The 12,540-nt window shown below is 40.0% G+C and overlaps 1 protein-coding gene across 18 annotated transcripts in view; it reads left to right on the top strand.

The window, feature by feature from the left end:
• LOC111599949 (PDZ and LIM domain protein Zasp) overlaps positions 1-12,540 on the top strand; it is a 67,966-nt gene that overhangs the window by 16,330 nt on the left and 39,096 nt on the right. For all 18 annotated transcript variants that reach the window (XM_030223919.1, XM_030223913.1, XM_030223914.1 and 15 more), the window contains exon 4: positions 1,261-1,416. In XM_030223919.1, the coding sequence (XP_030079779.1) occupies positions 1,306-1,416 (111 nt within the window). In that variant the 5' untranslated portion in view covers positions 1,261-1,305. The remainder of the gene's footprint in view (positions 1-1,260; positions 1,417-12,540) is intronic.

Genomic DNA, 12,540 nt, shown 5'->3' with positions numbered 1-12,540 from the left:
ATTACCACCCGCACTTAACGTTAATTAAACTGCTGTGTGTGCTAAAATGTGTCTCTGTTTCATGTGTTGTATGTTGTGTGTGTCCTTGTCCTTTGTAGCCCGCCTGGCTGCTTGGCTGCTTGGCTGCCTGGCTGCCTGGCAGCTGCTGTCGTTTTAATAGCTTAATGTAGTTACTTCCACTTTGAGTGTCTTCCCTTTGCCTTTGCTGCAACGAGCCGCCCAAGCCAAGCCGAGCCGAGCCATGATTCGTCGACCGTCTTTACTAATAAAAAACACAACACTCAGCAAAATTGTTATGCAGCAAACTAAATCAACACACACACACCCACACACCTACACACACTCACACTCGCATGCTGTACAAATTACAAAGCAGCCATGACGACTATAACTAGGAAGAAAAAAGCCATGTAAGCCGCACTTACACACAACTGGGTCTCCCGTTAGCATGTGCACTCGAATGCGTGCACTTTTTCCACACACACCTACACACCTACACACACACTGTGGCTATGGTAGACAGGGAGCGAGAGAGAACAGGGAGAGGTAGAGAAAGTGAGAAAAAAATGGTGATATCTAACAAAGTTCTGTTGTGCTTAGATTATGGTCAATGGGGTATATTCGTTGTATTGAGTCAAGTAGTTAATATTTCACAGGGTATCTCTAAGTCGAGTAGAGCTATATGTAGTATGTGTAATATAATTTGTATAACTTTTCTTCTCTCAGCTTTGAGAAGGTATATCTTAGTCTGCTACCTAGAACAGCTTGATCGTGGGAGCAGTAGAAAATAATATTCTCTATTGGTATCTAACCTTTCTGTAACTTCTTTCCAGGGTATCTCTTAGTCTGCCAACTAGTCTTGTTTAGATTTAGCCAAAAGTATGTTGGCAGTTTTGGTACTAAAGCTGTTTTTTTTTTGTTTTACATGCAAGAATGCGCTGGCAGCTGCAGTTGCCGCAGAGATCAAGGCTGGCCAAGAACAGGACTACGAATAGCTATAGGGCAAGAGAGATAGATAGATAAAGCGAAAGAGAACGGGAGAGAGAGAAAGTATGGCATGTTGGGATTAGCTTGTTCTGAGTACACATGCCTGAGTAATATCTCTATTTGTGGGAGCTGCAAATTTCCCTTTTAATTTTTTTTTGGTATTTTTCTTACGTTTGCATAGCTTAATTAGTCGGCTACGTGATATCAAGTATACGCCATGTATTTTCACACATATTTACTCATATGCATATGTTTGTTTCTTTCTATTTGCAGCACCCTTCTTCCTTCCCGAATTCCGAATTTTAGTGCAATAGGAAAATGGCCCAACCGCAATTGCTGCAAATCAAATTGTCACGTTTCGATGCTCAGCCCTGGGGATTTCGCCTGCAGGGCGGTGTCGACTTCGCCCAGCCCCTGTTAGTGCAAAAGGTAAGCGCCACACCCCAATTTTTTCCATTAAATTGTTGAACAGAGATTCAATTACGCACAGATTTTTACTTAAATTTGCAACTGCTGAACAAAGGCAATTCCAATTTTTGAGCTCGATGAAAAAAACTCGCTCAGAAAATTGTGAAAAAAATATTAGTTGGGCAGTTAATTTATTTATGCATTTAAATGCTGAAATTCTGTTTTTTTTTGTGTTTTTTTGTTATAAATAAATTTGTAGCAATTCGTTTTTTTGAATATTTTTTGGTATTTTTGCGCGCGTTTTTTGCGCACGGAACGCCAAAAGTTTTTACCAAACGTTTTTCCAACGAAATTTCCTTTGCAGCCATTTTGGATATTTTATATGCACACACATAGATAGAGAGGGAGAGGGGGAGAGAGAGAGAGACATACAGAGAGTGTGTGTGTACAAATTTGTTAAACATTTTTAAATTATTTCTAATAATTTTTACATTTCTAGCGACACTCACGCAAATTCAAGCGCTTCTATTTCTGCGCAAATATATATCCAAATATATATATATATATATATATACATATATATATGTATATATATCCGCTTATATAATAAATATCTTAATCTAAATTTATATGCTACGTACATATTGACATATGTATACTCGAGGGTAGCTGCTGTTAGCCATGAAAAAAATGCGCGCAAAGATCTGAATATGGATAAACGAATATGAGTTATGAGCCGCGGAGATTATGTTTATGGCTTTTGAAATTGGGCCACAGATGGAACATTAAAATTGAAATTACTTCTAGAGACTTTATAATTTAAATAATTGACAAGCTTTTGCGGTTGGACTTGGGTTTTATGGGAATTTCATGATCTACTCCGAAACAGAGATGGAGAGAGAGGACAGAGGAGGAACGACAGAAGAGAGAGCAGAGAAATAGGAAACAGGAAAGTGAGAAGGATAGGCGATATAGGCGAGAAAGATGAGAGAGGGAAGAGAAAGGAGAGAGAAGAAAGGAGAGAGAAAGCACATAGTAAAGGAGGGTAAGGAGAGAAGCAGTGAAGACAGATGAGTGAAACAGTGGAAAAGAGTAGAGAGAGAGAGTAGAGAGAGTGCCCTACAAGCAATCCAGAATAAAACCCACAAAAGCTCAGTGTAGAGCTTAGGATAGCTGATAGTCGAACACTTCCATTCAGAGTGAAGCACTATGTTTTATTCAAATCAAAGCTAGATTTGAGCTACTCGAAACTTAAAAAGTAGTTTTTTATTTGTTATGGCTATTTTTTTAAACTGCTTTACAGATTTGATAAGAGCTGGACCAATCTCACGGCAGTTGAGCTTTGAAGTTGATGTGAATGGGCTTTGATGGCATGTCAATCGAGTGACTGCAATTTGTTTGTGCACTCGTAATCGCATTCACATTCAGATTCGCAATCGCAATCGCAATCGCACTCAGGCATGGTTCCATGGACAGATGAATCATAGCTTGGCTTGACACTGACCTCACATGTTAATAAAAAAATGGGGCTATCGGAAAATGTTGCGTTCGACCGAAACTGTGACGCGCTCTGTTCGGTTCGATTGTGTTTTTTTCCGGGCTGTACGTGAATCAGTGTTCAGATAAGGGTTCAAATCACATTTATAAATAGGCTGCCTTCATAAGCAACAAAAACTCATTTCAACCTACTGTCAGCTTAATGTCACCATGTCTCTTGATACCCCTCAAATAGTTGATAAACAAATGAAGGCTTTATGGGGGATTCGAGCTCGTGGAACAAGCTCAAGAACCTGTGAGTTGGATACTTTTTAGGCTCTTTCATGGGGGGACTCGAACCTGTGAAAAAATGGTCACATTTACAAACAGATTCAAATTAATGTACCATCTTCTTTTATTTCTGCATAATATAACTTGACAATAGTCATCATCATAATAATGCTTTAATTAGGATTCGAACCTGTGACCAATTGAGCAAATTTTATAAAAATATTCGATTAAATATATATTCAATTGTTTACTTTTTTCCATTTCTCTCTCTCTCACACACATGCAGTATAATTTCATATGAGTGCTCTCTAATTGGGATTCGAACCAATGAATAAATAAATAAATAGAAGAGGAAAAAGCTGGGCTATTCGCCCAGTTATGTTCTAGCTGAGTATTGTTGTTTTTCTTTCTGTCTCTCTCTCTCTCTCTCTAGGGCAGGCAGGCACCGCAACAGAGGCTTTTGGTAATTGTTTAAGCGTGACAACATTTGCCAATGTGTAAATATTTTATTTTATGCCAAACCGAATTTATTTCGTTGACATTTTCAAACGCCACCAAAAAGCAGCAACAGAAATTTCTGTTTACTTTGGCATTACAAATGAGTTCAGCTGCTAATGGCGCAGCGGTGGGCGGCGGAGTGAGCGTGGCAGAGGGGGCGTGGCGTTGTATAGAAGTGCGCAATTTCTATTTAAACAGCTTGTTCACTGAGTTGATTTATGTCAATGCTATGTCTATGTCTTTCTCTCTCTCTCTCTCTCCCACACACTCTCTGTCTCTCTCTGTGCCAGTTCCTTGGCTATTTAAAAATAATTCCATTTCCATTGCTCAAGTGCAAGATATTTCTGTGCATATATCAAATGTTTTCTATATGTAAGCTGTCATCACTTGTTTTTTACAGTGTATTTTTAGCCCATATACATTTATATATATATATTAATTGCTCTTTAATTCAATTAATTGGCATAAAACCTGGCTCCATTATCAATTGATGCATTAACCTAATGACAATCCGTGTTCATGTCAATTAGAGTGGACCAAAAACAATGTTTTACAACAACAACAACGAGAGAGCGCCAGCGACCAGGTCGATAAATGCTGTGTAGCAAAACCCATTAGCAGTTGTTAGCTTTTATTTGGCCAATTTAGCGGCCAGACTAGTAAAACACAACAACAAAAAAGCTAAAACTTGAAAATGTAAATATTTTATAGCTAGACTTTGATGGACTAAGAGATATGCTGTTTTAAAAATTAATAAGCAGAAATATAAATAGCCAAGTGAAGTAATAGTGAAACAGACTTACAAATTATATTAGTGCTATGCGATGGTGGGTTGAGTAAGTTCATGAAACTATTCTAAGCACATTTATCTATATATTTATTTGTTATTTACAAATGAAATGATAAGCTGTATCAATAGCATCGATGCCTTAAGCTCGTTGCATATTTTTGTAATTGCTTTTTATTGTTTTAATAATGTAAGTATATTGAGCGAAATAATGTTGGCATTTCTTAAGTACTTAATAATTGAGCCAGTATCTATTGTTTTGCAAGCTTTGTTAGTGAAAAAGTATAACTTCAAAATATTGATTGAGGGGACTCTAATTTCTATGGAATGTTGTGATACTGAAGGAGACGAGGGTGCGAGATTTCGGTCGAAATAAGGCAATAATAGTTTCTTTACATATATTCTATAGAATATTGCATATCGCAATGTCTATATATTGGCACTAGCTACATCTTAGCCTCGTATATACCCCCTGCACATCGAGATTTCGCCTAGGGCAAACGTTTACAAGTTTTGTTGTAATTTATGCGAAAATCACGCAGCATAAATTCCGCAAGGCGAACACAAATATATATTTATATATATATATAATTTATTTTTTTCTATAGATACAGCAAGTATATATAAAAAATTATATAGATGTTTAAGGTAAAACATTTATGATATATAAATAATATAAAAGAATTTTCGAAGTATTAATGTCATATAAAAAATTAAACAAATATTTTAGATGTACAAATATATTTTCAAGAATTTAAAGTATTTGTATACATAAAAGTATCCACAACATTTACATCCATACAAATTGAAAACTATTTTGGCTGCAACAGGGAAAGCCAAATTTACAAACTGCGAGATTGACGCGCAGTCCCAAAGCTGTAATCAGTATTTTTTCCTGATTTTCCAACAATTTTGCCCTTACCATATCTTATTTGTTTGTCTGCCAAGGTGTCTGAGCTCTAGCTGAGCTGTCTCTGCCCTCTCTCCCTCCTCTTTTCTCACTCCCACTCTCTCTCTGCCCTAACTCGACTGCCAGCCGTCAGCTGCATGGCTTGGCGCCTTTTGAACACTTCAAGCTCAATTGAATTTAGAATGTGCCATACTTGAGGCAGCATCCAAAGCAGCTGCTCTGTTGCAAGTGCATTAAAAACTTTGCCTCGTTTGACGCCGTCTCGAGGTGTGGCTGTCGAGGCATTTAATGAGCGCGCGTGTTGCCAAAGTGTGCTGCAGCTGCTGTTCAGTTGGGGATTGAGCATTACCTGAGTTACCTGCATAATAATGCCAGACCAGACAACAAAACTGACAAACAAACTTCACTCTCTCCCACTCACACTCTCTCTCTCTCTCTCTGGTGGCTCATTAAGCTAAAAAAATGAACTGACCGCTGAAAGCTAGCACAAAAATAATAAAAAAATAAGCTACTCAGCCGCTTAAATCGGATTAATTTATGCTTTCGTCGAACGTCGAAATGAAGTCCTTTGGCAAAAGGACTCGACGTTTGCTTTTGCGTTTGCTTGTCTTTGTTTTTTTCTCTCTGGTGGCCACAGACAGACAGACAGATAGACAGAGAGTCAGATAGAGTCTCTCTCACATATTGCCACGTTTATATTTCATTATCAAGTGCAGGGTCGAATGAAAAGGCGCTCCACACATACACACACACACCCACACAAATACAAAGGGCCAAAGCCAACGAGAAAAATAAAAAAATACAAAATAAAAGCGAAAGCCAGGCCAAGAGTCCACTCGCTGGTTGACTTCATCCGCACAAATAATGGACACCAAATAAGTAATACAAAAAAGCGTCAATTTGGTTTAGTACAAATTTACAGAGAAAAAGAAGCAAGTGAGAGCGCTAGCGTGGGGAGTGCACGACTATCAGAGACCCTGTACCAAAAGCAAACCAGTCCTGTATTTTCTTTAAGATTAAATACCTATATAAATTGACTTTACCTCTCTGAGTGGTATGCTCAAGTATGTTATACTGTTATACTGTCATACTTGTAGCAAACACAGACCAGACTTCGTTTACTTTACATTTGTTTATATACCGAAATTAATTAACTATCTCTCAGTGGTTTACTAGTTTACTGTTATACTATTATATTGCCATACTGATACATTGTTATACTGACATATTGTATAATGTTATACTGTTCTACGGATATACTGTTTCACTGTGACACTATTGTTTTGTCATTTCATATTTCTTTAAAGTCGTACAGAATTAAACTGTCATGCACATAATTTCATGCCCTGCTTACACGTTTTTCAATGGGTATATCAAATAGGAATAGCTAAAACCAAATTTCAACGAGCTTCAGCTGAAAGGATGCTGACTCTCCGCCATAGCAATAGCTGCTGCTACAGCTGCAGCAAGAGCTATTAGCCAACTTAAAGTCTAGACTGTTGCTGGCCGTGGCTATGACTATGGCTATGGCTCTGGGTCTGGGTCTGGGGCTGGGGCTGGGTGTGGCTACGATTCTGGCTACTAACAAGCTACTGTCGGCATCCAAGGCAACCGACGTACAGTTCCTCCTCCACATGTGACCGCCCACTGCCTTTACTTCAGCGTTTTGCATTCAACTCTCTGCGTTTTGTGCATGCAAATCTGTTTTGCGTGTTTCTGTTTCTGTTTGTGTTTTGTCTTTTTGTTTTTCTTGTTTTCTCCTTTTTTCCTACACTCTTCTTTTTTTCTGTTATTTTTGCAGAAGTCTGCGTGTTTGTAGTCCCCTTTTGCAGAGCCATTAATTATTTGACTCCTGTCTGGCTGAATTTTTCGTCTGCTGCGATGTTTGTCTTTGTCTCCAACTATGAAAATTCATAATTTTCAAAACGCGCTTTGCAATGCTCTATGCAGTACTGGTAAAAGGGGAGTTTTAGTTGGCATAGTTAGCTTAACAGTTGCTTTGTCATCAACAGAGTGCACAACTGTTAAATGTAACATGAATTTGTTAACAGCAAATGTTGTCAGGATTCATTCCCCTTAGATTCCACTTCCTACAGGGTATTAAGCAGTTGCTGGCTTTGTCTAGACATTTACTTTCAGTTTTTGTGCTGTTCACACCACGTCTCGTTGTTTCTGATTTATGAATACCTTTACCTTCTCCCCAAAAAATAATACAAGAATTATGCAATGCTTCATTCGTAGCTTTTTGGCTTTGTGTAATTGAATCGCAGTTCAAAGCGCGGCGGTAGCTCAGGGCAACAAAAGCTGTGCATAATAATGAAATGATTTTCCGATTGAACTTGTCTCACTCTGCTTCTTCTATTTCTTCGCAGTGTCTGTATGTGTGTGTGTGTGTGTGCGACCACAAGCGCCACGTGCCGCAGCAATTGCAATGTCAAGACTTGCGGTTGCTCTCAATTTAGTTGGACGTTTTATTAATTGCGCAACAGCAACAAACAACAACAAATTATGCAATTGCCATAGAACACAACACCTATTGTCCAATCAATTGTAAAACAGTTAACCACACACACACGCGCACACACACACACACACACACCCGCACTCGGACAACACTTTGCTTTTAGCTAGAAAATTTTGTCCGACTGTTGGACATTTGTGCTGTGGTTTTTGAATACCCTTAATACCCATTGGAAATGTAGAATAGGGTATATTCATCTCATGTTAACTGGCTGAAGGAGGAGTGACATATACATACATACATATATATTTATATATACATGTTGATCAAAAACGGCATCTCCGTCATCTTTGTCGGAGTATGAGTATGAAAGTATAAGAGCAGCCAAGTATAACAGTATGCAAGTATACGAATCTGTTAGCGTATAAGAGTATAGAAAAATATAAGCACACATTTATACTCCTAACTAAACATGGGTCTTTCTACAACAGCCGCAGATCAGATTTATATATAGAAGCGATAAGTTTTACCATTCCCATGAAATCGATTAAGCTAGATATTAATCGACAGAGAGTTAAGCATATTTTGGCATATCTTAAGAGGTAGATTCGTCAATTTTGGTATAGATATTCTTGTATACACAGACAGAAGTCATCACTGAGTATCGGGTATCTTCTACGTTAGTCTGCTTACGGCCATGACAAATGCCAAGTGTGGCAAATAGGCAATTGGCAGTTAGCAATTCGCAATTGGCAATTGGCAATTGGCAATTGATAATTGGCAAGTGGCAAGTGGTAAGTGGCAAGTGGCAAAGTGGCAAGTGCCTCTAGCCGACCACAAAATTGTTGCTTATGCAGCAAAGTGAATTTGCATTGATAGCAACCCGTCCCATTCGACTCTCAATCTCAACTTGGCTGGCAATTGGCAAAGCGAAGGTGTTAATTGAATCAGAAGCCAGGTGAAAATACGCATTCGCAGTGGCGCCCACTTCCTGTGATTCATCAGCTCTCAGCCGCGTCCTCAATTGATAAAGTCGAGCCAGCAACAAGAGCAAATATACAAAAAAAAAACAGGAAAAAGGATAGCTGAGCAGGAAGTGGCTGGCTATATTGATCCCAGACTCGACTCGACTGCCCGGACAGTGATTAAGTGTCTCTGCTCTGCGTGGCATTTGATTGATTATCAATTTTTACCGGTTTGCCCAGTTGCCTCTTTAAGCTGCTGCTGCTGTTGCTGCTGCAGCTCCCAGCTTCCAGTTGCTGTCGCAGTTGCCAGTTGCAATTGATTCAACAATATTCCAACTGCTCTTCACTCCACGAGCCATTAAACGTTGCCTGGTTTCCGTTTCCGCCCACAGACTAAGAGAGAGGAAGAGAGATAGAGAGTGGGAAAGGCAGGTAGACAGGCGATATTCGCATCCGTTTGTGATTGGGCAGACAGGCGAGCGTATCAGCGATGAGCACCGGGCGTGTCTCGTGACACGAATCGTGGCTGTAAATACATGAATATGATTTATGATGTCTTTAGCAACAAAGCGGAAAACAAAATAATACTCTGTAAAGCTTCCATTTACTCAAAGACCTAAAGTCGGAGACGAGCCAGCTTTCAATATGAAAATATAAATTTCGCAAAAGCAGAAGAAGGAACGAGAGACTATGATATTTAGAGTCTTACGCACAGTTCGTTTCTTCGTGTCGTGTCACGAGCGTGCATACACAAATTGTTTCAACTCTTGCTTTGAGTGGTAAAAAGTAAAATTTAGAGAAGGCCACGTTTACACGCACACATAGAAGTACACCCATCTTCTTCTTCGTTTCGTGACACGAACTTAACTTAACTTTCAATGTAGTTGTGGGGTATTGTTTAATGCTCAACTCTAGCTCTCGCTCTAGCATTATCTCAAGCAGCGGAACAAGAGCTAAGGCAAGACTTTGTCCAAGTCTTGTCTACATACACACACACACACAGTCATAGTATCTCTAACTCACACACACACATTGTCGCATTGGCATCGCTATTCAATTGCACTTCATTGCACAATTGCTGCGGGCTCTCTACGTCCAGAATTTCTTCGAGCACGTCTTATTTAGATTTATCCGAACTGCTTCACTTGAGTTGTCCATATCAACTGTCTACCTCGCTCTCTCCCTCTTTCTATCTCTTTCTGTCTATATGTTTAATATGTTATTGAATATTTTGTGGCCTTTACTAATGTCTGCATGGCATCTCCCTCTCTCTCTCCCTCCCTCCTCATCCTCTTCTTACCTCCTTTGTTTGGCCCACATGCAAAAGTCACATAAATTTTTGGTACGCTCTGTGCCGCTGCTGCTGCTGCTGCAGCTCGTGCTATGTCCTCGCCTAATCCCTGTGCTTCGCATATTTTTCTCAATTGTTCGTCTGGAAATATTCTTCTACTGGATGCTCTGGCTCTGCTCCTTTCTAGCAGCTTGCAGCTTGCAGCTTTCGCTTGTCCTTGCTTGCTTCTAGGTTGCATGTCAGTGCACATAAATCGCTCGCTAGCTGAAAATGCGCTTTGCTTCACTGCTTCCCAAATACCCACCCGCACACATACGCACACTCGCTGATAGCTGATAGCTAAGCCAGCTGCTGTAGCAAAATTATTTGGCCAAAAAAACTCGAGGCAAGCTTAACTCTGCTGCATTATGCTTTGCTGTCTGTGTGTTTGTGCGCCATAAATATTTATAAGTTGTAAGCGTAAACTAAAAAAAATATATAAGAGGATATTCGTTGAGAGTGTTGGACTAGAAGATACCCTGACAATGACTACTAAATGTGTGTTTGGGAGAGAGATAGAGCGAATGCTGAGGCAAGTTTACTTTACCCGAGTTTATATAGAATGTAGATATAAGTGAATGCTGAATCACGTTTGCTTAGAATATAGATACTTGATACGCATTTAGAGATCAAATTTTAAGTATTTTGCTTTTGTAGTTCTCGAGGTATGACGGATGACTCTTCGCCAACTCATTTCATTCATATATGTACTTCAGAGGTTTAACCATGTCTCTGCCTGTTACACATACGAAACATTAGCCAATATGCCCTTTTTACACATTTTTGATGGGGGCAGGGTATCAAAAAGAAGCGTTTTGTAAAACGTTAAAGCGCTTAACTTGGCCAAGACTCAGTTACCTCTCAACAGTTACCGCTCTTGGCCCTCTTGGTCCTCTTGGCCCGCTCTTGGCCCAATCAGTGTAAACAGACAGCCAATACAAGTTTCTGCTTGCCCACTCACAACTCTACATTAGTCAGCTAATGGCAGTTGCTGCTGCTGTCTCTTTACTTGATATATGAATCAGTTTGTCTTTCAATTTCTACCTGACTGATGGCAACCCCTCTCTGGCCCCTTCTCTATCACTGTCCCTCAGTTTTTGTTTTACATAAAAAAGAGTTACAAATGGATACAAAGTCCATCGGTGAGTCAGACCTGAGGCAAGGCAAATCAAATTTAAGCTGCTAATTTCTTATAGTTTTATGACCAGCCACAGTGAGCCAGTGAGCTGCTCGCTTAAGCAGTATTCACTGTATTTATTGCTTGCGCTCTTCATATATTTTTTGCAATTGATCTCATTTGGGCGCTGATTTAATTGTTGCTTAGTCGAGGGGGTTTTTGGCACAGAGGCGGAAATGCGGCTAACAAAGCGGAAACGGAAATTGTGCGCACGCTTATCGCGGTGCTTATGTGTGTGTGTTTTGTGTATGTGCTTAAAGGGGATACTCGGGCAGCGCAAATTGCGTGCTACGGCGTAATCGAAATAAATTATGAGCACAACTTACGCTGCGGTTGGAGAGGAGAACGACGGACGGACAAGAGAAGCAGGCGAAGGATAAAGCCGTAGAGGGGGGAACGTAGAGATGAAAATCTGTAGACAAGGTTAGAGGGGAGGAGGGAAGAGTAAGAAGGAGGACCACAGAAGCGAAAAGCTGTAGTAGAAGAGAGACGGAAAGCCATAGATGAGGTGACCCGTAGAGGAGGGGAGCCGCAGGGCAGAGCAGACAGCGAGGAAGGGAGGAATAGCAGGCGAATCGTAGCCGCAGCTGATAGCTGCGTACTCCGGTATGGTCTATATGTGGATATCCGGCTTTGAGCTACTGGCCGTGTCCGGGCTTTTAGTGCCTTAGCGTGTGCTTGACCCTGAGCTATGAGCGAACTTATGCGAACGGGAAACTTATCGCTGCCCCACGGTCTTTTATCTGTTTCTGCTGCTTGTTTATGGCTCGTGGCGCATTTGCTTCAGGTTTCCACTTTCGCTTGTGCTCAAGGCAAAGGCAAAGGATTAAGCTGCCAAATTAGTCAGTGGAGCAATTAGCGGAAAGCGTTTAAGTTCTCATCTTCAGTGGCATCTGTATTTTAACAGATTATAGAGTATAGGCAGATTGTAGCTGAAAGAGTTTCACGTGAGGTTTCCTTTAGATAAGAGTCTTGATGCGCTTTCAATCTATTATGCACCAGAATTTCTTGTGATTTGATGTGCTTTTAGAAGTCAATTTTAGTTATCTAATTTGTATACCCCATTCTCGATCTGGCCGAAACAGGCTGACTATGAATATCCTAAGCCTTAAGAATAATATGACTCCCAGCAAATCAATCCTGCTGGGAGCTTTAATGTGCTTTCAAAGCTGTCCCTCTGTATATCTATCGAAATATCCCTTTACTACGAGTCAATGATACAGTTATGGTTATTATTATTGTTCTGTGTG

The sequence above is a fragment of the Drosophila hydei genome, unplaced genomic scaffold (genome assembly GCF_003285905.1).
Source record: "Drosophila hydei strain 15085-1641.00,03,60 unplaced genomic scaffold, DhydRS2 tig00000315-arrow-arrow-pilon, whole genome shotgun sequence".
NCBI lineage: Eukaryota > Metazoa > Arthropoda > Insecta > Diptera > Drosophilidae > Drosophila > Drosophila hydei.
The sequence above is the reverse complement of the archived record's forward strand: the minus strand, read 5'-3'. Positions and strand labels throughout refer to the sequence as shown.